This window comes from Pelodiscus sinensis, chromosome 5 (genome assembly GCF_049634645.1).
Source record: "Pelodiscus sinensis isolate JC-2024 chromosome 5, ASM4963464v1, whole genome shotgun sequence".
NCBI classification, from domain to species: domain Eukaryota; kingdom Metazoa; phylum Chordata; order Testudines; family Trionychidae; genus Pelodiscus; species Pelodiscus sinensis.
In genome coordinates this window covers 76,716,357-76,740,969 of record NC_134715.1, presented here as the reverse complement: position 1 = coordinate 76,740,969, position 24,613 = coordinate 76,716,357, and the positions used below count along the sequence as shown (strand labels likewise).

Sequence of the window (24,613 nt, the reverse complement as noted above, 5' to 3'; positions counted from 1 at the left end):
AGTAGTAAAAAGTGGTACATTTTAGACATTAAAATATGCAAATATGACATACTCACAGGAAATACACAGAGAGCACATTTCTTGAATAAGAAGGAACTGTTTTTATATAGTCACTTTTTGTGGAAAAACACACAGTTCCAGTAACATTCTGAGAAAAGCTTTCCCTTCTGTCGAGGCTTTGGGTATGCTTTTTCACAGATTATTGCTAATAATTCTTTCCTAACGAGGCACTGCTCTAATTGCCCACCCACCAAGTTCTCCCCTATAATCATGACCATATGTCATTTTTATTTTTCACTGGCAAATATAATTTGATTATCTCAAACAATACGTTCACTGCCTAATTTACTTCATCTGCAGGGAAATCGGTACAGAACTAGCTGCTTTGCCTTGTTTGTTGATATTAGAAGGGGGAATCTGAAGCAGAGAGAAGATGCAGATGAACAGGCTTGAATTCTGAGCACCAGAGAAACAGCATCAAGTGAAGCGGGTTCCTCAGACTCTGACAAAAAGGATGGTTTGCAGGAAAGGTCCTGGGGATGGAGAAAGGAGCACCTGACCATGCTGGGAGTGAAGGGAATGTAGAAAAGCAGGAAAGACAAAGGGACAAGACGACACAAAATGGGGAGAATAGAGTCCTAATGTCTGATGCTTAAAATCTCAAATGTGTATTTAAGGATAATACAGCACGCAAAGAAAAAGCAATGAGATATGCAATAATGTAACTGGGTTTCATATTTCAATACATTTCTGCTACTTCTTCATGATCTTTGGAAAACATAGCAATGGAATGGCAAACATTCAGGGTTTGATATCATAGCTTCAGTTTTTAAAATATTACATTAAATATTAATGGTGCTCAGCTCTTGTCAGCAGCATTCTATTTTGGAAAGAGGAGATACATACAAGTATCTCACTTCCTGGGGGAAATGTACCTTGCTGTTTCACAGCAACTTTTGGTTGTATTATAATATCTGGATAATAAACAAGAAAGCTATCTAGGAAGATTACTCTAAGATCAATTTACTTTTCATATCAATCAATATAGTTTAATTTTTCTTGACTGATCAATGGCCTATTAGTCACTGAACTTCAGAATCTACAAAAGCATCTCTTAATTGCTAAACAGTCTGCTTTAAACAAATAAACATGTTAAACAAGATGACCCAGAAAATTCTACTGCTGTATCTGTAAATTGCATAATGTCTCCTGTTTGGAGCTATTTAAGGACAAATGCAATTTCAACTTGTGGAACAAAATACAACCACCACTTCAAAGATTATCCTATCTAAAAAGTATCTTTCATTCATTTTAAAATAATAATGATGCCTAAACAAGGCTGTAGGCAACCCAATATAATCAATCATATAATACATACTACAGGTTGCACCTCTGTAAACTGGAACTCTTGGGTCTGGCAACATCTGTGGTCCGGAAGGACTTCAAATGTTCCAAGTTCAGAGAGTCCCTGCAACTGTGGTGAGTGGAGGGGCCGGGAGCCGGAACATGGCTCAGCTGGGCTGTGGGAGGGGGAGGCAGGATCCGGCGTGTGGCTCAGCTGGGCTGTGGGAGGAGGGGAGCTGGGGCATGGCTCAGCAGGGCAGCGGGGGTTGGAGGAGCAAGCAGGGACGCATCTCGGCTGCGCTGCCAGAGGTTCTGGAGGCAGTGGCTCAGCTGACCTGCAGGGGGAGAGCCAGGAAGCCCGGTCGGATAGGCAGGGCAGGGGGCGGAACCAGCAGCAAGGGGACCTGAAACAACTTCCTGGGGATGCCCCTGAGGGTCCTGAGGTGCTGGACCAGGGAAGTCCAACCTGCTTCAAATTTAACCTTAGCAACACTGAAATCAATTCTACAGGATTTTGGCCAACCAACCACCTGTTTCCTTTATCACCGAGGAAGCACACCTGCAGCCTCTTTTTGAGACCTTATTCAAAAGGTGTCTTTTGCACATGGAAGATTCAGGCTCCTTTGGACCACACGAGAAAGCAACTTTCAGAGTCCTGGATCCCTGACAGTGAATGAATGGCTGTTGGAACCCCGCCTTTTATAACAAAGAGGATTGCCTCCAACACCCTGATGACCATAGGCGTGGTAGGAGACTACAGTGAGAGATGGACCCTTAGCCAGTTCCACACCATTTAGGGCGTTACAGTCAACAGATCATGACCAATGTCCTAGACTCCACCTGGCGAGCAACTGACAGCCAGGCAAATCTTAAAGCGCTGGGCTCACATGCTCCCAATGAGATGTCCCACTCTCTAAGCAAGCACATACATTCTGCATCAGCTATTAGGTGTGTTCCATGTAGAGCACATTACAAAAATCTAATCCTGAGGTGACAAAGGCATGGATAACAGTGGCACGGTTCACATCAGGAAAAAAAAGATCACAACCTCCCAGCCAGACACAGATGGTAAAAAGGTGTCTGGGTCACTGCTGTAATATAATCTTCAAACAGCATCTTGGGGTCTAATATTGCTCCTTAAATGTGAACACTATTGATCAATGTCAGACTCTCTCAATCAAAGAGGCTGCTATTACCTCTAGATGTTTTCCCCAACCCAGCATCAGCTTAGACTAAGGTGGGTTCAGCAGCCAGCTTGCTCTCAGCCATGCCCAAGTTCCAAGTACACACTGGCTGATGTGCTGGACTGCATCAGAAGAGAGATATATACAGCTGGATGTTAATCGGTACAGGGAAAACACTGAAATCCATGCACTCTTACTGGTTATCCTAAGTCATATACACAAAGGAGGAGTGACAGAACAGCATCTTGTGGCACTGCATGCTAGAGAGCTCTTCAGGAAGGGGGTGATTGCCTTCAACTACCCACCGAGATGTCCCCAAGAGAAAAGAACATGACCATCTGAAGTACAGACTTTCAGAAAGTCACAAAAGGATGTGCGATGTGATCATTCTCCCTGGTCATAGGAGAAGCAGGGACTGCAGCATGACCTTCTAAACCGTGCTTGTAGAACAGTACTAAGGACACAGAGATAGGATTTTTTTCCCTAATAATTGGGAGAAAACGCGTTGTACACTTATGCAACCAAGCTATCTTGGAGTCCAGATGCTAGCAGCTCAGAACAGGAGCAGCCCGTTAGCTTTTAGACTCTATAATTAATAGAACGTTAAAGGGAGTACAGCCTTTGTTTTCTTACCTCTAAGAAATTATTTAACTGGTTCTTGGACTTTTCCATGAATTTCTGATCTACAGATTTGAAGGGCAGCTTACTGAGGGAAGGCAACTGAACTTTCTTTAATGATGGAAAACACTGAGCAGAGAAAGGATGAAACAGATTATTCCATAACATTTTTAATATACACATACAGCAAAAAGACAGAAAGGTATATGTGTCAAAATGGAGATTCAAGGAGATCCCTTAATTTTTCTTTCCCTTCCACACCCCTCTGAGTGTCCTGAAGAACCCTTTCCCCTGCCCATCCATAGGTAACATAGGTGAGGAACTCCTCCTTTTGTGCCCCATCACTACCAATCCTATGTTGGCCAAAAGAGTTGCTTCCAGAATAATAGAAATACTTTCTTTTCCAAAGGTCTGTCCCACTAGTGCTTCCCACTTGTCCTGGGAGCCAGAGACCAAGCCTGGTACTCAAAATGGGCTGATATGGCAATCCAGCACATAAGCCACTAGGACAGTGGATCAGCTCAGCAAACAAAATTCATTATTAAACAGGAAAAGGCCAAGTACAAAATTTTTGCAATCTGTCAACCAGAGCAAAACTTGGTTGCTAGAAAGAAAATTGAATCCAAAAAAAGGCAAGAGGCTGTAAACAGCAGCTGGTCTGAAAATACAGTTATGAGAAATAACCAGATTCTAGAGTATTAAATGTTTTAGGTCAGTGGTTTTCAACCTTTTTTCATTTGAGGACTGCTAAAAAAAAAAATCAAATAGAGGTGCAGACCAAGACCCCTACAATAGAAATCTTAGACTGAAAACTGACTGACCAGAATTCAACCAACATATCATCATAGAATGCTAGAACTGGAAGGAACCTCGAAAGGTCATGAATTCCAGTCACCTACACTAATGGCAGGACCAAGCACTATCTAAACCATAACATACTCAGCATGGCACTTTAAACAGCATGAGAAATGGTACAAAACTGTGAGCTTCTGTGGTAATGACACTTCAGGCTTTTGACCTGTAGTTGTACATATCACATACTTTTTATTGATCAGAGAAACAGTGTGATGGGGTGCAATCACAGAAGACCTCTTGGGGATGCTTTAATGCCTTTTCTGGGATCTGAAACTTTATTTTCAGAGTAAGCTTTTGCTGACCACTTCGATATAGTTTGCAGACCACCTAAAGCAGTGTTTCTCAAACTGTGGGTCGCAACCATCACTACCAGGGGGGCTGCGAGCAACTTAGAGGGGGGTTGCAGCTGGATTCAGTTTTTCACTTGTGACCCCTCTCTTCCGGGCCACAAAGAGGGGCAGGGCGGCAGAAGGTAGCTGCCAGCAAGCCATGCAGAGTGGCCGGGGCTGTGGGACTCCAGGAGCGTGGCTCAACTGCAGCAGGAAGCAAGGCAGCAGGAGAGTGAGGCCGGCACAGGAGCAGACGTGCGAGGGGTCAACTGGGGCATGGTTGCTGGGCGACCGAACGCTTCCCCAGCTGGGAGAGGTAGGGGTCCCTCAGGCAGCGGGCTGGGGGATTGGGTCGGGGCAGAGGACCCGGAGGTAAATAAGGGCACGTGGGGGGTCAGAGGAGGAGGCAGAGAAGAGGAGAGGAGAGGAGGAACCAAAGGGACACAGAGCGGAAAAGAGGCACAGTGGAGAAAGAGACAGGGGGAAGGAGACTGCAGGGGGGAAGGGCATTGAGGACCGCAAATGCCTTGAAGGAACCCCAGGAGGGCAAGGAGTCTGGTGAGAAGGGGGGAGGAAGCGACCCAGGGCAGTGAGGGTGGGATCAGGGGGTCTCACAAATTCATTTAGCATTCTACAGAGTTGTGGTATCACAAAGTCTGAGAATCCCTGCCCTAAAGGATCCAAGAACCACAGGTTGAAAATCACTCTTTTAGACAAATGGAAAATGCAATTTAATGTAACTAGCTATAAAAAAGAAGGGCTGGATAGACAGAAAGTTTGCCATATTCTTGACCAGGAAACAATATAGGAATAGGATGTGTTGTCATAGGGAAGGAGTAGCAGACATCTAGTTAGAAGAAGCAGGACAATAGATAAAAAAGACAACGTAAGAAAGGGAGAAGAGGCAGAGACAGAAAACCCATTTTGCCAGGAACAATGTTCATTAGTCATACAGCATGAATCACAAAGGCCAGCAGAGGCACTGGGAAGCAGCAGGTGAATCACAGGTGTCCAATTAAATTGGCAAGGCGATAAAAAGTTGGAAAGAAGACTGTAATTAAAGCTAAAAAAAGTGACAAAGGTGAAAGTGGGGGGATTCAAATTTTCCATCAAATTAAGCCTTTTCCTGTGTCCTTTCCACCTTTCATTTCAGATGAAATATACTGTAGCAGAGTGGTTTTCTCCACAAGTTTGCTACTGGAGTCCATTATGGGAACCTTAGAAAGACTCCAGGTCCCTCCCCAATAAGATATCTTCTCCACTTCAATTCCCTTGCCCCAAATGACAGTCTGTATGCCCTCTAGCCCGCTCTCTTTATTTCTGAAAACTATCAGTCTCTTAGGGTACGTCTACACAGCAGAGATATTTTGGGATACCGGAAGTACCCTGAAATAGCTATTCTGTGGCTACTGAAGCAGCCCGTTATTTCGAAATAGATTTCAAAATAATGGGCAGCTTATTCCAGCGTCCTGGTAACTCTTGTTCTATGAGGGTTAAGGGGAATTTCAGAATAGTGCATTGTTTCAAAATGTGGTGCTGTGTAGCCAGTGCCAAATTACGAAATAAGCTATTTCGAAATACAATCGAAATAAGCTACGCAATTCGTGTAGTGCAAACTGCGTAGCTTATTTCGAGCTAAGGTTGCTGTTTAACACATCTTTACTGTCCCTTTTAAGCAGTTACCTTCACCAACTCTTTGTCCTGTGGCTTAAACAAACTAGCCACCAAGAAATACTTGTGAATCAAAAAGCTAATAATCTCACCTTTGGAGCCTAACACCAGAGATTTGTAAACCCATTTCCACCAAACTTTGATGCATAGTTTTTGCTTAGAATACTGAGGGCTTGTTTTACTTTGCAAAAGAGGGTTTCATATTTAAGTTAATTTTTATAGTTTTCAGAGATTAGAGGTGGCAATGGTAAGTTTCTTTTAAGTCTCTTTTCCCCCTGAATACGGGTCTGATATTTTAAAAGATAAAAAATTCCACTCCCACAAAAAATTATTCCTACCTCACTCAGTTTTCGGTGTAGATTCTGAAACTCACTGAGCTTTCTGGGAACACTCCAGCTCTTAGCTTCAGCTCCACCAACTTCTTGTAAATTCACCATAACAAAATAACAGGGCACTTGTTCTCCATTTTCTTCTACAACCTGGAGGGCAGAGGGAGAGTAAATGTATATTACTGAGACTGTAAAGAAATAGCAAAACATTAAAAATAATCAAATTGCAGACTAAATATTATCATCGCAGTTTTGCTCTCTCTGCTGTGTCATAACGACCTTTTCATAAATTTTGGTTTACCAGACTACATCTGATTCAGGATACTGAGTGTCCTGCAATAACTCCCTGTACTCCTGTTAATACCCTCTTCTTCACTGACTGCCTTGCAGTGCAGCCTACGTCATCAGAATCCATTTGAAATGTCTTTCGGGGACGGCTGTATCTTACTGTCATTTGGCTTGTACGATTTTCAAAGTTTCATGTTAGATTGGTCTCCTTTCTCTTTGTGGTGACAGAGCCATGGAGCCGCCCAAGTTTTACAGGATTTCATTTATGCTCTACTTACTTTCCTAAGTACTTTACTTTTGCCCCATGAGTCCCTGCTGACCAGAAGTGAAAGTAAACTGGTGCGTCCCAGTGCATGTTTCTAGTCAGAAGGAACAAATTGCTACAGGAAGAACAGCTGCACTCCTGGCCACACTCCCAGGGTTCTCCTGAAGACTGCTTCTGTAAGCAGCACCAGTCCAGGGCTGCCCCAGGCCTGTGCTCCCCCATGGTGCCATTTAAGGAGCTCATGCAGGGCTGGAGCCCCCCTACCCCCAGGATTTGTATGAGGATGCTGCTTGTTGTTCCCCTTCTCGTCAGGGAGTAAGAGGAAAGCTCACAGCGCGTTCTCATTCCTCTCCCTTCTAACTGGTGCAGGGAGGGCGCAGAGAAGAGGGTGACCCACGCGATGAACTTTCCTCTCGCTCCATGATGGGAAGGGGACAGTAAGAAGCCTCCTGGTATGAGTCTTGGGGGGAGGCTGCAGTACCCCCCCCACCCTCCTTAAATATTGCCCTTGCCCCCCCTGCAATCCTCCTACATACAATCCCTAACCCCTGCCCTGAGCCCCTCCTCATATCCCCAGCCTACAACCCTGACTCCTGCACCCCCCCACATCTCCAACCCCCTGCCCATAGCCTTTCCTCACACTCCCCAACCCTGACTTGTTCACTCCCACGCACTCCAACCCCCTACCCTGTGCCCCTACTCATGCCCCCAACCATGACACCTGCATTCCCCACACACACCCAGCCCTGAATCCCTACGCTTCCAAGCCCCTGCCGTGACATCTGCACCCCCAAGACTCACACTCCCTGCCCTGAGCCCTCCCACATCCACCACAGCCCCATGCCCTGAGCCCTCCACATTTAACTCTTACAGGTTGTCATGATCAGAAGAAGTGCTTATCAGTACCCAGTGACTAAGGGGTTAACTCAGGTACCTAGCAAAGATGTTGGCTAGGAGCAGTTTGGGCAATCAGCAGATAAGAATTTCAAACTGGGACAGAGGGGTTTTTCTCTCTCTCTTCTTTGTTTGAGTTCAGAGCAGTTTATCCTAGGTATTGAGGGAGTTAGGAGATGCACATTTGAAGAAGTCCATTCTTGGAGAGACAAAGTAAGTAGGGAAAAGTTAAGATAGTCCATCAGGGACGGGGTTTATTTTTTTCCTTGTTCTACAACTGAATTTCCAATAAGAGAGAAAGAGAGTGCCCAAAACATGAAATGCTAACTGATCAAAAGAGGCTTTTTACAGAGGAAAGGTCTGATCCTTATGTCGTGTAAATCAGTGAGGCTCCACTCCATGCTGGAGCTATGCCAATTGACAACAGCTGAGAATGTGTCAGTGTGTTATATGAAGTGTAAATACAAGTCTTGCTCATATAACGTAATTACATTAAATCCTCTTCTACAAAATACCCAAAATATTTAGATTTCAAAGACAATTTTATCAGGACAGCTTGTTTTGAAACAACACCTGCAGACTAACGTTTGCAATAATTAAAAATTTTATTTCACACAGCTTTATGCTTCAGAAACCTTAAAAATTGATATATACAAGTCAAGACCTACAACAAATACAGCTTAGATTTTGCATTTTTTGTATTGACATAGAAATACATTTAGAATTTTGTATATTGCTTATTTAAGTTTCAGTTTAAAAATTGTATAGGCTCAGGCTACTTCCTTTTCCAGTGATTCTCTGTATACAATAATATAGTATACAATAATTCTCTGTATACAATAATACAATAATTGCCTCTCTGCAATAAGGACAGTACACTTTGACTTCAAGCTACATTAGAATCAGTTATAAAATAATTCTGTTTCTAACATGCTTCTTGCAATTGCACCAAGAGCTGAGATAAGCAACAATCAACTTTAAAGAGAAAGAATCAATGCTGTTGATTTAGATCCTCTGAACTTATCTATTCTCTACAACGAGAAAACTTTAAAATTATTCGCTAAATCTTTGCTCGAAAGAACTGCAACTTCAAGACTTTCCCAAGCTTTTCCATTCCATCAGTGTCATATAAATAAAACACAATTCAAGTTTCAACATGCATCTAATTGTGTAATGTAGTCTATTGCTCCTTACAAATTATTCATTTAGATAATGGACTCAGCCTGCTTTATACTGGGATTCCCTTTATCATACATGGACCACTCCCAGAATCCTCACCTCCTATTTAACTGGGATCAAGCTAGGACACAAAGGATGGTTGTGACTCCTTGACACTGCTTGCAACCCCCAATCCTTTAGAAAATTACCTCTTTGGGTGCTACTGGCCACTGATTTGCCAGGTACATGTTTGGCTGAACATGATAATGTTATCATGTTATTAAGGATCTCAAAGTTAAACAAATTTTTAAGAGACCAAACAAGGTTGGCAAGACAACACTAATTACTCTGGTATATTATGAATTCACTTCAATGAACTAGGTCATTTCACCCACAGCAACATAAAACTAAGAAAATAAAACACCGTAACTGCTCAGTTTAACAAAATGATATATCATGTTTAACATATTCAATCTAATACAGGCAGTCCCCGACTTACGAACGGGGCTTTCTCGCCCCGGAGGTCGAGGTGGCGGATTGCTACCTGTGAGCTCCGGGGCGAGAAAGCCCCGTTCGTAAGCTGCTCCGGTGCCCCTGGTCTGCTGGAGACCAATCTCCAGCAGACCAGAGGCACCAGGCGGGTTCCCGCGCTTCTGAGGCTTTGCCAGAGCAAAGCCTCAGAAGCGCGGGGAACCGCCGCTGCTGCCGCTTCAGTCCCAGTGCCTGTGGTCTGCTGGGGACACCCCGCTGCCGCTGCGGCTCTGCTCCCCGTGTCCCTGGTCTGCTGGTGGGGGGCGCAGCTACTGTGCCCCCCCCAACAGACCAGGCTTTTGTTTTGGACCCTGGGGCAGAGCAGCTGGGGCGCTGCCGATTGGTCCTGCAGCGCCGTTCTGGGCACTACTAGACTAACCCGGCAGCACCCCAGCTGCTCTGCCCCAGGTCCTGATTCAGCCGCTGATAGTCAGTTTCAGCAGCGGCTGAATCAGGACGCCTGGGGCAGAGCAGATGGGGTGCTGCTGGGTTGGTCCAGTAGCACCGAGGAGCGGCGCTACTGGAGCAACCCAGCAGCACCCCAGCTGCTCTGCCCCAGGCGTCCCCAAGTCAGCTTCTGCTGAAACTGACCAGCGCTGACTACAGGAAGCCTGAGGCAGAGTTGCTCTGCCCCGGGCTTCCTGGAATCAGCTGCTGATCAGTTTCAGCAGCAGCTGACTTGGGGACGTCTGGGGTTCTTAAGTTGATTCTGTATATAAGTTAGAACTGGCGGTCAGTTTCAGCAGCGGCTGAATCTGGACGCCAGTTCCGACTTACATACAGATTCAACTTAAAAACAAACCTACAGTCCCTATCTTGTACGTAACCCGGGGACTGCCTGTAGTCCACTTGAATAACAGCCCATGGTTTTGTTGTAGGCAGAACTATCATTAATTTACAGAAACCAAAGACGTAAGCAATAAACTCAGCAGCAATTCATTCCCAAGTCTATTGTGTTTTCACATCATGGAAATTATTTGCTCTTCTTTATTTAGAAATATATTTTTAAGGACATATTTTATTATTCGCATGGAAAGAATATCCTGTAGAGAGGATGTCTCAATCAATTAGCATCATAAGATTACAATGTGTTCAGTATTGATGCACAACAGTGCTCTTTAGACACCATAACACTTCATCCTATGCCCGAATGCAATGATATATTTACAGATGTTCCTATAGCTTCTGAATAATAGAGCTGCAGGATGAAAGGCACTTGTGAATAAGGCTTGATCAGGTTGTCTTAAATAACACTGAAAATTAATGTAAACATTTCTTTTTCTCTTTACACTGAGAATTTTAAATGAACTAAAGGATAAGAATTCAGAAAAAAACATACCTCTCCTGAATTTATGAAGGCTTTCCACATGCCAAGATTTTCACACCACCAGTCTGTTCTTGCAATGTGCAATCGAAGGTCATTGTGTTCTCTCTCCATTAGAGTAATTTCATCTTTCAATTTGGAAACAATCTGGCAAGAAAAATATAGGAATCACAAGAGGTAGAGAAAACATAGCCACTGGTTTCTTTGGTAATAATATTCAAGAGTAGGAAAGGATTCAGGGGAGGGAAGAGTAAAAGGAATAATCCTGTAGGACAAGTCATTATCAAAAATACCAAAACTGTACAATACACAGATGCGGTAACTTGGTGATCATGGTATTAAGCAAACAAATTTCACTTTCATTTTAAGTTTGCAGGTCACATTTAGACTTTCATCTTTCTACTCCTATATGGAAACAAACACCTATGAAGGGCACAGTACAAACACCAGACTCCTGACTGAGTGGGCTGGAGAGCTCTGCTGGATGGCAACTAAAACTTCATATTAATTCAAAGACATAGTACCTGTTGTCAGGCATTAGGACATAAGACAAAGCCCACTGGAATCAATGGAAAAACGCCCAGTGACTTAAATGTCTTCATGGCATGCCATTATTTGATTTTACTGTACTTATGAATCCTGACACATCTGTGCTTTGATAATTCTCTTTACCTTGCTAAATATATAGTCCTGGTTCAAAAGCCAGATACTGTCTCAGATAGTTCAAAATACACCAGTAGGTTTGTCCTGGTTTTGTAAAAACCTAACAAAAACAATATTTTGTCACTTCTGCTCCTCACCTCCTCTATAACCTCTGGGGTCCTCTCCTCATCTCGTTTCCTCCCTTCCTACCACTTTAATTTTTAAGTCAGCCATAGCAGTTGCCTCTACCTGCCATACAGTCTCCTTTCATTCTGCCATGCTTTTCAGATAATATCCTAGACTCCCTTGCTTGTAACTCAGCAACTTCAAAGAGCAGTTGGATGCTCTGTCTGACAAGTGACAAGCTAGTTACTGATACACTAGAGATTGCACAGGGGTAACTTAGGGGACTGATTTTAGAGATAAGATAGAATGCAGGACAGGAAGTTTAGGGTGCATTCTAGGGCAAGGGAAGCTGGGAATCTGCAAAAGGAGTCTGGAAGTTTGAGGAACAAAATAGTTACATATTCCCATGTATCACATTTCTTCACTCCCAAAAAAAACACAAACCAGTCACACTACCACTCAAAATCACCCTCCCCCACCATCATCAGCCTTTTATTTTCACCCCCCTCATCACATGCTCTCCCCAAATGGAAGGGGTGACACATTCACCCCGGGCCTCTTTGGCCTCTCATGTGGTGATATAAAGGCTAGAGTGGCTATGACCCTCCCACGACGCCATCACAATTCAAAGCTCATGGTAGCTGAGGACTCAGAAAAGCAGGGTGGGTCTTGTCACAAAGACCCAGTTACTATAGAGTAGGTAATCGTACTTCATTCTTTGAGCATGTGTCAGTGTGGACCTCACATTCCTGCCAAACCTGGTGCCTCTTGAAAGGTGCTGGCTGTGTAACAAAAGAAGAGGATGACAACTGCCTCCTGGAGTAACCTGTTTTGTGAAGGATACATGGGATGTGTAGTCTGGGAAGAGGAGAAAGCTCTCACGCTCTTGGGGCTGATGATTAGAGTGGCTTATCATAGGAGGTTGGAATGGATGCCTGGTGATCACAGCATAGCCCTAGAATTAAGGGAGTGGAGTGCCGCATCTGCTTGGCTACTGAAGACGTCCATCCCTTAGAAGGGCAGGTCTTCTAAGATGGACTGCACCTCCTTAGGAATGCTGAATGTTTGAACCAAAGAGGCCCATCTCCTGGTGCCCACCAAGACCATCAACCTGGCAGCTATATCCACCAGTACTTGGTGACCATTTGGTCTTCCTTCATGATCTCTGTTACTCCTGAGTATTTTGTGGGCGTTTTGGTAGGAAGGGGACCGCTCTCTCCCAGATGAGAAAACTATATTTCAAGAAAAAGGCCCAACAGTTCAGCCTTGTGGCTGAAGAGTTCCAGTTTCTGAGTGTCGTCTTTCAAAGGTATACTTTGCAGACTTTGGGTTTTTTGTTTCTCTCTCTCTAATACCATCAGAGATCCTAGATTAGGATGGACAGAGAAATGCCTACAAGCCCTTTTATGAGACCTGGTTCTGTCACAGCCCCTATCCTTTATGGAAACTGGCTTCTAAATATAAATATGCATAACTCAGAGACGATTTAGACAAAATAGCTTATGTAACGTAAAATTTTTTAAGTTATAATCTGCTGACTGTGCACATCCCTATTTTTGTGCATGCATTATTTTTGTAGGTGAAGTTAAAAATGTAAAATATGAATATGTTTATAATTCTAAATATGCTAATGAAGGCCATTACAGATGCTCTGGAAATTTAATGGGTCTGAGATCAAGTCAACAACCTGTCAAAAGTCTTGTTTGTCCTGTGAGCCCAAACTGTGCGTTGGTCCTAGAAAGACCCATGGCCAGACCACCTGAAACTGAAACCCAGTTTGCATTTTGTATTTTTCCACTTGAGATGAAAAAAGTTTGAACAGAGCATAAAAGTTCCTGCCTTGGGCAAAAGGGATATAAGAGGGGAACCAAACAAAATGGCAGTCACCATATGCCAGGAGACACCACTTCCCCTTACCACCTAAGATGCCTGCTGGAAACATCTAAGACTGAACAGGGGGAAGATAGGAGACTGTTTGGCTTGTGATAGAGATGTTTAGGACAATCATTTAAGGTAAGAATTAGCATGTTATAAAGTTCCGAGAGCCTACGTCTATGTCAGTGGCAAGGTCACTACTGGGCTGTTCCTTTTCCGCAGCTCTTCTTCTGCACTACAGTTGAACTCAACCGTCCAGCCCATGAACCACTGAAAGGTTTAGAACATTTGTCTCTGAGGGACTGGTGATTATATCCCTCCATTCTAGACAACCCAGCATGATGCTCAGAGCTATGCTTCTGCCTATGCTCCATGTTGGCCTGTCTTTTTGTGACAGTCTTTGCACTGAGTTTATGGGTGCTGGGGTTGAGGTGTCAAGGCTGCCAATACTAGAGCTGCTGGTACCAGGGCTGTCAGTGCCAGTGCCTTCTGACCTATTTTGGCTTTCTTCTACTGTTGGATCCCAACATGAGGTACCTGTTGGAGGGATGGCTGCTTCTGCCCCTGCTTGGCATTGCCATTTCCTCCAGTTCAAAACTCTCAGAATCTATCTGGATTTACACATCTTGGAGCAAAAGGAATGGCGAATTGTGCATCTGTTTGGATCTTGGCTCTCACCCAGGCAGAGGCTACGAGTAGGACTAGTCCATCACAGCATGGGAAATGTTTAAATAATTCTGGTTTGGAATCTGCCATTAGGTGCAGAGATTGGTGCAAAGTGTCTTACCCCACAAAGTGTACAAGGCTGCTATCCTTGCTGAGTCCAATTAGGTCCAAGCTGATGAGAAGAAAGAAGCACTAAAGAGAGTGATGAGTCAGACACCACTGTATTGTGTCTTGCTGCCTGTCACAGATAGCAAGAGGGAACTGGGGGAAGATCCCGGCCATTCCCTTTAAGCTCACAAGGAAACATGAGGCAGCATAAGGCACATGAACAACCTTAAATGACACTGCTATTCAAAAGACTCTGATCCTGTGAGCATGAGGCACATTCACAATTAGAGTGGAATCCACATGGACATATAATCAAAGATGACAGCTGAAATATCCTGCATGCATTGCTTTCTGATGTTAAATGGACACCGACACACGCGGTTTAGCATTTTATTTTTGTGCAAGTTCTGCTGTTTTCAATATTCTCCCTAGACAACTAAAATTAAACATGTCTTTCCATAGATTGATATTTTCCATTTATAATAATAAATTTCTTCTTCATGTTTCTGATTGATCAGAAATTAACATCTCTTTTCTCCCTTGCTGACATCACTGAGGATAAGTACCAGCTGGAGAATTAGCATGTGAGTTTATTGGGGCTACAAACATAGGATGAGTTCACACATTGTTTCTGTATAGATACCACAAAGAGATTGTCAGGTTATTCCAAAAGAATGAAGGAGATGTTTGACATGGATTTAATCAGGCTGTAACTTTATTATTAGATGTCTGGGACTACCTGACAGATAATAGTGTACAGTACAGGCAACCTCATGTTTATTCTGTAATTACCTGCGTGGCTTTCACCAGCTCCCTCTCCTTTTCCATCAAGGACCCTGTAGTAAATACATTACTGGGACCTTACCATCTATCCCCACATCTCATAGTAGGGTTCAAGTTTATTATAAGAATGGGGGGAGGTGCATCCTGTCGTACCAATCATAGGAGTCCTCGACTGACCCCCATTCTCTCCTTTACCAAACACTTCTTTGTTAGTCCTTTCCCAAGCCATTTATGCAGTCACTGTACACCTTTCCTATGGAGCACCTGCACTAGATCTCCGCCCTACACTTAAATAAAGAGTTGACACATACAGGTATGTTACATTTCAATTGATCAGCTAATCGAATAGTCAATGGGATTTCCATCAACTACTCAATTAGTTGATAAGGGGGGCACTTGCTACCGTGCTGTGCCTCTCCTTTGAAATGTACGAGAACTGCTAATGGCTCTTGTATATTTCAAAGGACAAGGCGCAGCAGTTGGGATCCTACAGGAGCAGGAACTGCTATTAAGCTGGCTTCCCCCTGCACCAGCTCCAGCTCCCCACCATTGGTGCCCCAATACAGAGGCAGCAAGGGGGTGGGGAGGAAGTGACTAGTCCAGTAGTGACTCGACTACCTGATAAGCCTAGGTTTATTAGGTAATCCACCAGTCGACTAGTCATTTACATCCCTAGTGACATATAGATTACAGATCTTTATGCCACACATGAGAAGAGCTTTCCTAAGCCTTCTGTGGGAAAGGGGAAAAAACAACTGCACCCCAAACAATATGATGGTAAGGAAAAAAATCCTTTCCAGACACCCTAAAAAAAGGCACAGCTAGGGTAAGGTCCACAAACCTGGTATTTCCCTACCTAAAATGCAGGGGGGGTGGGTCCTGTCTCAGCCTGCTCCTTGTAAAAAGGAGACATTTCAGGCACAAGAGTTGCCACCTTTAAACCACGCACTCCCAGGAGATCGATCCCACAAAGAGAGCAGTAATCTCCAAAGAAAGAAAATGAACAACTGAGTGGGAGATTTAGATTTTAAAAAGGTCATTGACAATCTAAAAGGTCATTTAATATCTAAAAAGGTCATTAAAAATCTACTATACTACACAAACATTTTAAAAGTCAAATATATCAAGAAATTAACAGGTAAGCAATTTATCTATTATCTTTTAAAATGTTCTCCCTTTCTGACCCTTAGAGAGATTCAACATTGTAATAGTTGAAAGAAATAAGGGATCCATCTTTCAAATTAAGAATGGCTGAATTTCATCCAATTTAACAGAGTTCAAGAAAGAACTTACTGAAATATTTTGTTACTATTTCAGCTAATATTTTCCTTGTGCTGTTCATTAAATACAATAGTGGCCTGATTTTCAGAGCAGCTGAGAAACTGAAGCTCCCATTGATTTCAGCATGAATTGTATATACTCAGCATCTCTGAAGCAAAAATCAGAGCACTTGACCTTCAGCATAGTATCATCTTCTGTTATATCATTTCTACTTTGTGGTCACAGTTAATGGAACAAAGCTAAAAAGAAAGCAAATCCTCACCAAAATAAGTAATGTATAAAAACTAATACAGTAAAACTCCAATAGTCCAGCATCCAATTGTCCGGCACTCCCGATAGTCCAGCATCAAAATGGCAAGATCTCCTGACGGAACCGGGACAGAACCCAGAACTGCTCAGGTCAGCTGCTCTCATGTGGGTTACAGCAGGGAGGGGAGGTGTTTGGCTCTGGGGAAGGGAAGGAAAAGAGGAGGGGGATTGGGCAGCACACGGTGTCCTGCCCAGCTCATTGAGAAGCCAGCCGCTCAGCGCACGTGCCCCGGCGCCTGGAGGGAGATGCGCGGCTGTACTGGCGGCTCTGGGACCTGAGCATAAGAGAGGGAGGGGGATTGGGTTGGGAGTATTTAGTACCTCCTGATACTCCGGCATATCCGATAATCCGGCACTACCTAGGTCCCAAAGGTGTTGGATTATCAGAAGTCTACTGTACTCAGAATTTGAAAATATTACCCATAACATTTCCAGGTAGAAAGGCATTTGGATTTGAAAAATCTATATCTGAGTCTTCCTCAGTATGAAAAAGATCTCTTAAGAAGGAGAACTTGCACAAGATTGTGGGAGTTTTGCAAGAACTGGGGTGGGGTGGGTGCATAAGACATCCACTGTTTGAGGCAAAAATCTCACAAGAACTCAAGGTCTTAACTCTGTCATAGTTGTACTATAGCACTAAATCATCTTTAAACCTGAACTTCAGCCAGACTCTAATCCTGATTAACCACCTTAATCCATTTATAAAAAAAATAATAATATTAGGAGAAATGGTGTAAAATATTCTAAAAGCAAAAAAAAAAAATTATGATTTTGATCCCAGTACTGTAGTGTTAAAATTTCCACCTATCTTAGATTATTACAGTTTGGTAAAATAATGCCCTTAGGATTCTAACTAGCTTCTTGTAAAGAAATTTAGCTAAACTTTTGGATTTTTTTTAGATTTTTTTAAATTAAGAAAACCTATCACCACTGCAGGAGCTACAAAGCATTGTGCTCTGTAACTGCAGGGCCAGCAGAGGGAGTGCAAGTTTACTGACAGATCTGATCCCCAGAGCTGCAATGCTATTGGAGCAGCAATACACAGAAAAAATCTTGTTAACTTAGGTTGCTATAACTGGTACTTGCTGGAAGCAAATATAACTATAGGGAAAAACAGTATATGCTAAACAGAACAGGGTAAAACTATTGAGAAAACATTTTCTGGTTTCTAAGAGGGTACTATGAAGAATGAGGAACAAAGTCATTTCAATTAATTTTTAAATATTTATGATAGTGGCTCTGACACGCTTTTAGAATGTAAATTCTTTAGAGCAGGGACCTTGTTTTCATACTGGTCAGAAAAGTAACTAACACGCTATTGATATCACAGACAAATAAGTAAATTAAGGTCAGATTGAGAATACTGAAAGCATTACCTTTTTGTCAGGTTTTGGTGAATTACATAAGGAATTAAGAGCCTGTCTCTTATATTCAAGTTTGTCATTTAGTTGGCGAAGTTTATTTGCAGCATAACTAGCCTGTTCATTAATTCTTGTGTTGCATTCATCGATAACTTCTTCGCAACCTTGACTCTGGAAAAAAAATTGTTGGTTAGTAAGCAATCCATGTCACTGATGCAAAATAAGGTAAATCTGTTTCTATTTGCTACACTTGCTTCATTATTTGCATTTTACACCTATATACAATTGAAACAATCTCAGTATAAACAAATCTAGAAATAAAAGGGCATGTGGTACTAAAATTATAATAGATTTCAGTAGATGTTCCAGACTTCCACATCTGTCATGTAATGTAGCAGTGAGAAACTGATAAAGAACCTTATTCACAATTATACTAAGTCTCTTTTACGCTGCTCTGGCAGTGTACTGAGACTTTAAACTGAAGCTTTATTGTAAGTGAGAATAAGACTCAACATCTGTAATATAAAAGCAGAATACAAGTTAGTGATTATAATTAGTATTTCAAGCCACACAGTGAATAAATACTGCAGCTCTGAGTCTTGAAGATGGTAGAAATACTGCTACAATTTTTACAGAAGCATCAATTTTCAAACACTCTGAACTAAATTGAAAATTTTCACTTCATTTATTTTTCGGACTGGATTTTACTTCTGCTTTACAAGCTAATAATTTTAAGTTAAAAGTTTAAGACCAATACTGGATATGCACTAATAATCTTGATTTTCTGGTTCATTTCCCCCTAACTATTTTAATGCATCAGTACATGGGTAACAACCTTTTGGCCAATAAGCATAGGTGGCACAAAACTCTGCACCTTTGAGAGATCTGTTCCACTCATATACTCTTCAATCTCACACATACAACTTTCCCTTGCTTGCTGTGATGTCCCCATCTTGAAAAATGGGCTTGAGACCCAACAGACACAAGCAAACAGATTCCCTCCCACTGCTAGCTGTTAACATCCTTCCTCCAAGAGGCCCAAAATTCCACTCAGTTACTAGAGAGGCTATACAGATTTGTCTGGGCCCCACAAATTTTATTTCACACAAGGCCAGATCTGATGAACGTAACTTCATGAGCAATGCAGATGTGCTCTTTATGGAAAATGAAAACAGACATATGTTGGGAAACTAACACAGCAGGGCACAGTATATTCAACAAGTTCCTCGACTGCACTGGAGATAATTTTTTATTTCAGAAGGCTGAGAAAGCTACTGGGGAAGCAGCTGTTCTAGATTTGATTTTAACAAATAAGGAGGAACTGGTTGAAAATTTGAAAGTGGAAGGCAGCTTGGGTGAAAGTGATCATTAAATCAGAGTTCATGATTCTAAGAAATGGTAGAAGTAAGAACTGCAAAATAGAGACAATGGATTTCAGGAAGGCAGATTTTAGTAAACTCAGAAAGCTGGTAGGTAAGGTCCCATGGGAAGCAAGACCAAGAGGAAAAACAACTGAAGAGAGCTGGCAGTTTTTCAAAGGGACACTATCAAAGGCCCAAAAGCAAAACCATTTTGTTGCATAGGAAAAATTAAAAATATGACAAAAGACTGCCTTGGCTTAACCAGGAGATCTTGCATAATCTAAAAAATTTTAAAAAAGAGTCATATAAAAAGTGGAAACTAGGTCAAATTACAAAAGATGAATATAAGCAAACACAGTTATGCAGGGGCAAGATTAGAAAGGCAAAGGCACAAAACGAGCTCAATCTATCTAGAGACATAAATGGTAAAAAGACTACATTCTATAAATACGTTAGAAGCAAGAGGACTATAAGACGACTTTCCAAATGGTAGTTCCTCAGGGCCAGATGTCTTTGCAGGCAAGTTTCTATAAATCTTTCCAGAGCTAGATTAGAGGCACTTATTTTATTACACTTTCAACTAAGGATTTCAAAGCACTATACAGGCATTAGTGAATAAAGCCTAACTGCTCTCTAGTAAGACAGATGACTAATATCTTTGTTCTACACATGAAAAGGATGATGGTTTTGAGAAACAAACTATAGGTTGCACCTCCTAAATCCTGGATTCTGTCATCCAGCAACATCTGTGGTCTGGCATGACCACGGATGTTCCTGGATGAGAGAGCCCGGGGGCAGGAGAGCCAGCAGCTAGGAACCTGGTGCAGCCCCGCGAGTCTGCAAGCAGAGAGGCCACAGCAGCCTGGACGGAGTGTGCTTGGGACTGCCTGTCGCCCAGCAACAAGGCCAGTACCACAGCAGGCCAGGAGGGGAAGCCTGGCCGAGCCACGTCAGCCTGGAGGTGGCAGTGCTGCAGAAGCCTGGATGGTGGCGGTGGCGATGGCAGCATGATTGGGGCTGCCTACCACTCAACAGTGGGGCCCAGGCAGCGGCCGCAGAAGCCCAAAAAGGGAAGCCAGCCACGGCAGCCCAGCAGAATCAGCACAGCCATGTGCCGCTTTGCAGCAGGGTTGGGGATGTGACAGCCCAACTGGGCATTATGCCATTTGGCAGTGGGGCTAAAGCTGCCCGGCCATCAGGCATCAGGGCTGGGGCTGGCCAGCAGACAGCCAAGCTGGGCTGAAGGAGCTGGCAGCAGGAGGGAGCAGCAAGCTGAGGGGCTGGTGTCAGGAGACCTTCTGTTATCCAGCAGATTCCCTCATCCAGAGTGCCAGACAAGAGAGGTCCAACCTGTATTACAGAAAAATACTTCACACAGTTTTATAGCATGTTCCCTCTTTAATGCTTGCTCTTCTCTTAAATGTTTTTTTTCTTGATAAGAGATTCAAGAACTCAGCTATACACATTTTCCTTCTCTTTCTGTTACTCAGCCACCTGTGTTCCAATTCATAGGGAGACTAAAGGCACCTCAAATATTGGTGTTTTTCAGCGATACAATCAATAGGTCTTTCAGATATCATCAACATATTGCCCAGAAATGTAAAATTATTAAAAAATGTTGTGATTTTTTTATTTCCTTATGTTTATCTAGATTCTGACACAGATAGCATTTTCCTAAAAAAATTCATAAAGCACTTCAAGAATAGCTCTCTTTTTACTGTCCGCTAAGATTTATGTTAGCTGCTGATGACTACATAAGCATCTAATTCGTTAGCATTAGCATCAGTTATTGTTCCTTTAAATACTTGAGGGAATATGTGCAGATTTTGAAGGCTGCACTTGGAACAATATATGCAAAGACCAATATATCAACAACCCTGCCATGTGTGGATAAAGGTTTTTTTAAAACTGTTCATCACAAATTGCTAATGAAGAGTGTACAATTAGAGCACTTCTTTCTAATACAGCAATGCTAATTGCTCTACTGGGAGTCTCAGGGAGCTTTAAACTGAGCATAAGAGGTGAATCTTGTCTGAAAGCCTGTGAAAGCTTCTGCAGATATGGAAAATAATACTGTTGGCTAATAGTCCTTCAGTTTCCTATGTAGCAAGAGATGCAACTGAGAAATCAATTTCTTCTGGCAGGGTTGTTTTTTGTTAGTAAAGATTAGAGCTGGACTGCCAACACAACCACCCCCCAATGGTGCTCAACACCCACAGTTCCTACGCAGGAATATTAGGAAAAACTATTTTATTAGGAGGGTGGTGCAGCACTGGAATGGGTTACCTAGGGAACTGGTTGAATCTCCCTCCCTAGAGGTTTCTAAGTCCCGGCTTGACAACATCCTGGCTGGCATGATTTAGTCGGGGTTGGTCTTGCTTTGGGCAGGGGACTGGACTCGATGACCTCCTGAGGTCTCTTCCAGTCCTAGGATTCTATGATCAGACAATATTTGCATTCCGAAAGTGGTGGGGGATTTGCAAGGAAATGCAGGGCTCCGGTGCTCCAGTGCAAACTAGGCATGTGGGGGAGGGGAAACAGATGGGGGAGTTGCAGGTGGAACCCCAGTGGGCTGTGCAACCCATTGAAGTGAAGGAGGTTCACTCATGTGGCCCACCCAGTATTTGTTCAAAAGTTTCAAAGGCATAGCCAAGTTAGTCTGTGAGGGTATGTCTACACTTGCAGCCTATTTCAGAATAGGGCTGCAAATGTAGGCATTCAGAATTGCAAATCAAGTCCGGGAATTAAATATCCCGTGCTTGATTTGCATCTTCCCGGCCGGGCGCCATTTTTTGAAATTTACAAGCCCAGAATAACTGCCCATGTCTACACGCGGCAGTGAAACGGGGATTTGAAATAAAGCCCTATTTCGAACTACCAGTTAAACCTCATTGCAGGAGGAATAACAGGTAGTTCGAAATAGGGCTTTATTTTAATGCCCGTTTCACTGCCGCGTGTAGACGCGGGCAGTTATTCCAGGCTTATAAATTTCAAAAAATGGCACCCAGCCGGAATGATGCAAATCAAGCACGAGATATTTAAATCCCGGGCTTGATTTGCAATTCCGAATGCCTACATTTTCAGCCCTATTCCGAAATAGGGTATGTCTACACTTGCAGCCTAACAGAAAAAACTTAAAAAACAACAAATAGTTTAGTAGCACTTTGAAGACTAACAAAAAATGTAGATGGTATCATGAGATTTTGTGGGCACAACCCATTTCTTCACATGACTGGAGTGTTGGTATTTATTAGTGGTTGCCCATTCCTGCCCTATGGACAGTGCTGCCTCTCATTTTAAATATCAGATTAAGGATTTCTGGTGAATTAATGATTGTTGTTATTTCATCCTTCTGAGATGGATAAGTTCTATAGAACTTAAAGATGAAAACAAAAGTATTCTATAGAAATTCCTCTAAAAGCCATTATAATTTTAATAGACTAGGGTGTTTTCTATAGTGCATGTGTGTTTTATTTCTGTGTTTAACCATATTTTCAGGGGACATAGTTCTTTATTGAATTCACTAAGTTATTCATAGAATCATAAAACACTAGAACTGGAAGGGACCTTGAGAGGTCATTGAGTCCAGTCCCCTGCCCTCACGGCAGGACCGTGTACCATCTAGACCATCCCTGATAGATATCTAACCTGCTCTTAAATATCTCCAGAGATGAAGATTCCACAACCTCCCTAGGCAACTTATTCCAGTGTTTAACCACTCTAACAGTTAGGAAGTTTTTCCTAATGTCCAACCTAAACTTCCCTTGCTGCAGTTTAAAAGCCCATCGCTTCTTGTCCTATACTCAGTGACTAAGGAAAACAATTTTTCTCCCTCTTCCTGGTGACACCCTTTTAGATACCTGAAAAAATTGGCATAATATAACATAAAAGTTAATTTCTTTGGTAAATTAATAAAAAAGCACTAAGGTTCTGACTATGCAATCATCCAAGATATGGTCTATATAATGTCTTTAGCACCATTCCCCCTGCCCTTTTATACTACTTTCAGTGCAAGTAAATTTGGTGAAGTCTGAAGCTTTGTAGACTATAACTGAGTGGGGAGGAAGTTAGCTTACAGAAGCTGTTTGGTTTTTTTAAACACTGATTTATATTAATCAATATATATGATTAATACAAACACCAGATTGAAATAATAATTGTTTAAATCAACTTAAATTGTAAATATCTGAAAACAAAATAAAATAATTGAAAAGTCATCTTTCACTTCCTTTAGCAAAAGGCAAAACTTGAGTGAAAGCTTTTACAAATCTCAAAAGTTCTTAATTTAACAAAGTTCAACTATTCAGTCATTTTGCTCCATTTGATGTTAAAGAGGTCATGAATCAGTTAATTTTAAAGACAGTATCTTTTTAAACCTCCTATCACATGTTCAACATCATATTACTGATCACATAATAAATCAAACATTCAAAACGTAAATAACTGGAGATAAGTAAAAATGAAAGCTAAAACTTAAATGCCAAGGTTTACCATTATCATAATTATATTGCACTTGTTTGTTTATTGGTTTAAAAATGCCATGCACCCTAGTTATGATCCAAGCATAGACATGCTTGCAGTTATTCCTCTTATATCAAATGCAAATTGTTTTTTGTAACTATGAAGTACAAAGACAACTCTAAATTTAAGTCTTCTCAAAAGAGATTAGTCAGCTTTTCAATAGTTTAGTCAAGCTGAGCAAAATCCTTCCTTCATCAGCAGTAAATACTTTGCATCCTTTGAACTGACATTCAAGTGCCTTCTTGCTCTATCCACACTACTGTATCCCTGTGAAAAAAGCTGAAAAATAGAATATTCATATCAAATATCAGGTGGAATAACTCGAGAGGTAAATAGCAAGGTATTCTGAGAAAAATAAAGTACGTACAAAGTCTGAGAAGAGAAAATACTCCTTAGCCTTTTACTCAGATCATCCTCTGGTGATAAAAGCAGCAGGAATTGCATATTTGACTCACCACATCATCCTTGTCCTCAGAAGTCAACTGAACTTCAATTCTGTCTTCTTCCTTCTTGATTAGGCTCTCATATAAATCACTGACAATGAAGGAGGGGTAGTACCTGTCCTTTAGTGTTTCATAAACATCAGTCTGAATTTTGTAGAAAACCTCAATGCCTTTATTGCCCACAAGACTTTGTTGTATTTCTTTGTAAAGTGACTTTTCCACAGGGATTTCTCTGGTTTCCACAAAGAAATTCTGATAAATTTCACTCACTAGTTGAGGTATTTCAGTCTGGAACATAAGGAGGTTGGGATGGAAGAAGAAAAGAGAAAAATAAATGTAAAAGAGGA

At 42.1% G+C, this 24,613-nt stretch overlaps 1 protein-coding gene across 6 annotated transcripts in view; it reads right to left on the bottom strand.

Annotated features, from left to right (window-relative positions):
• Nucleotides 1–24,613, bottom strand: part of SNX25 (sorting nexin 25) — a 134,096-nt gene that overhangs the window by 22,938 nt on the left and 86,545 nt on the right. For 5 of the 6 annotated variants that reach the window (XR_012904267.1, XM_075930320.1, XM_075930319.1 and 2 more), the window contains exons 9-13: nt 24,279–24,554; nt 17,957–18,112; nt 10,806–10,937; nt 6,340–6,480; nt 3,162–3,275 (exon numbers count right to left, since the gene is read on the bottom strand). Coding sequence is in view for 5 of the 6 variants with exons in the window: in XM_075930320.1 (XP_075786435.1) it covers nt 3,162–3,275; nt 6,340–6,480; nt 10,806–10,937; nt 17,957–18,112; nt 24,279–24,554 (819 nt within the window). In the remaining variant the exon portion in view is untranslated. The remainder of the gene's footprint in view (nt 1–3,161; nt 3,276–6,339; nt 6,481–10,805; nt 10,938–17,956; nt 18,113–24,278; nt 24,555–24,613) is intronic. The other variant, XM_075930317.1, reaches the window with a different exon arrangement.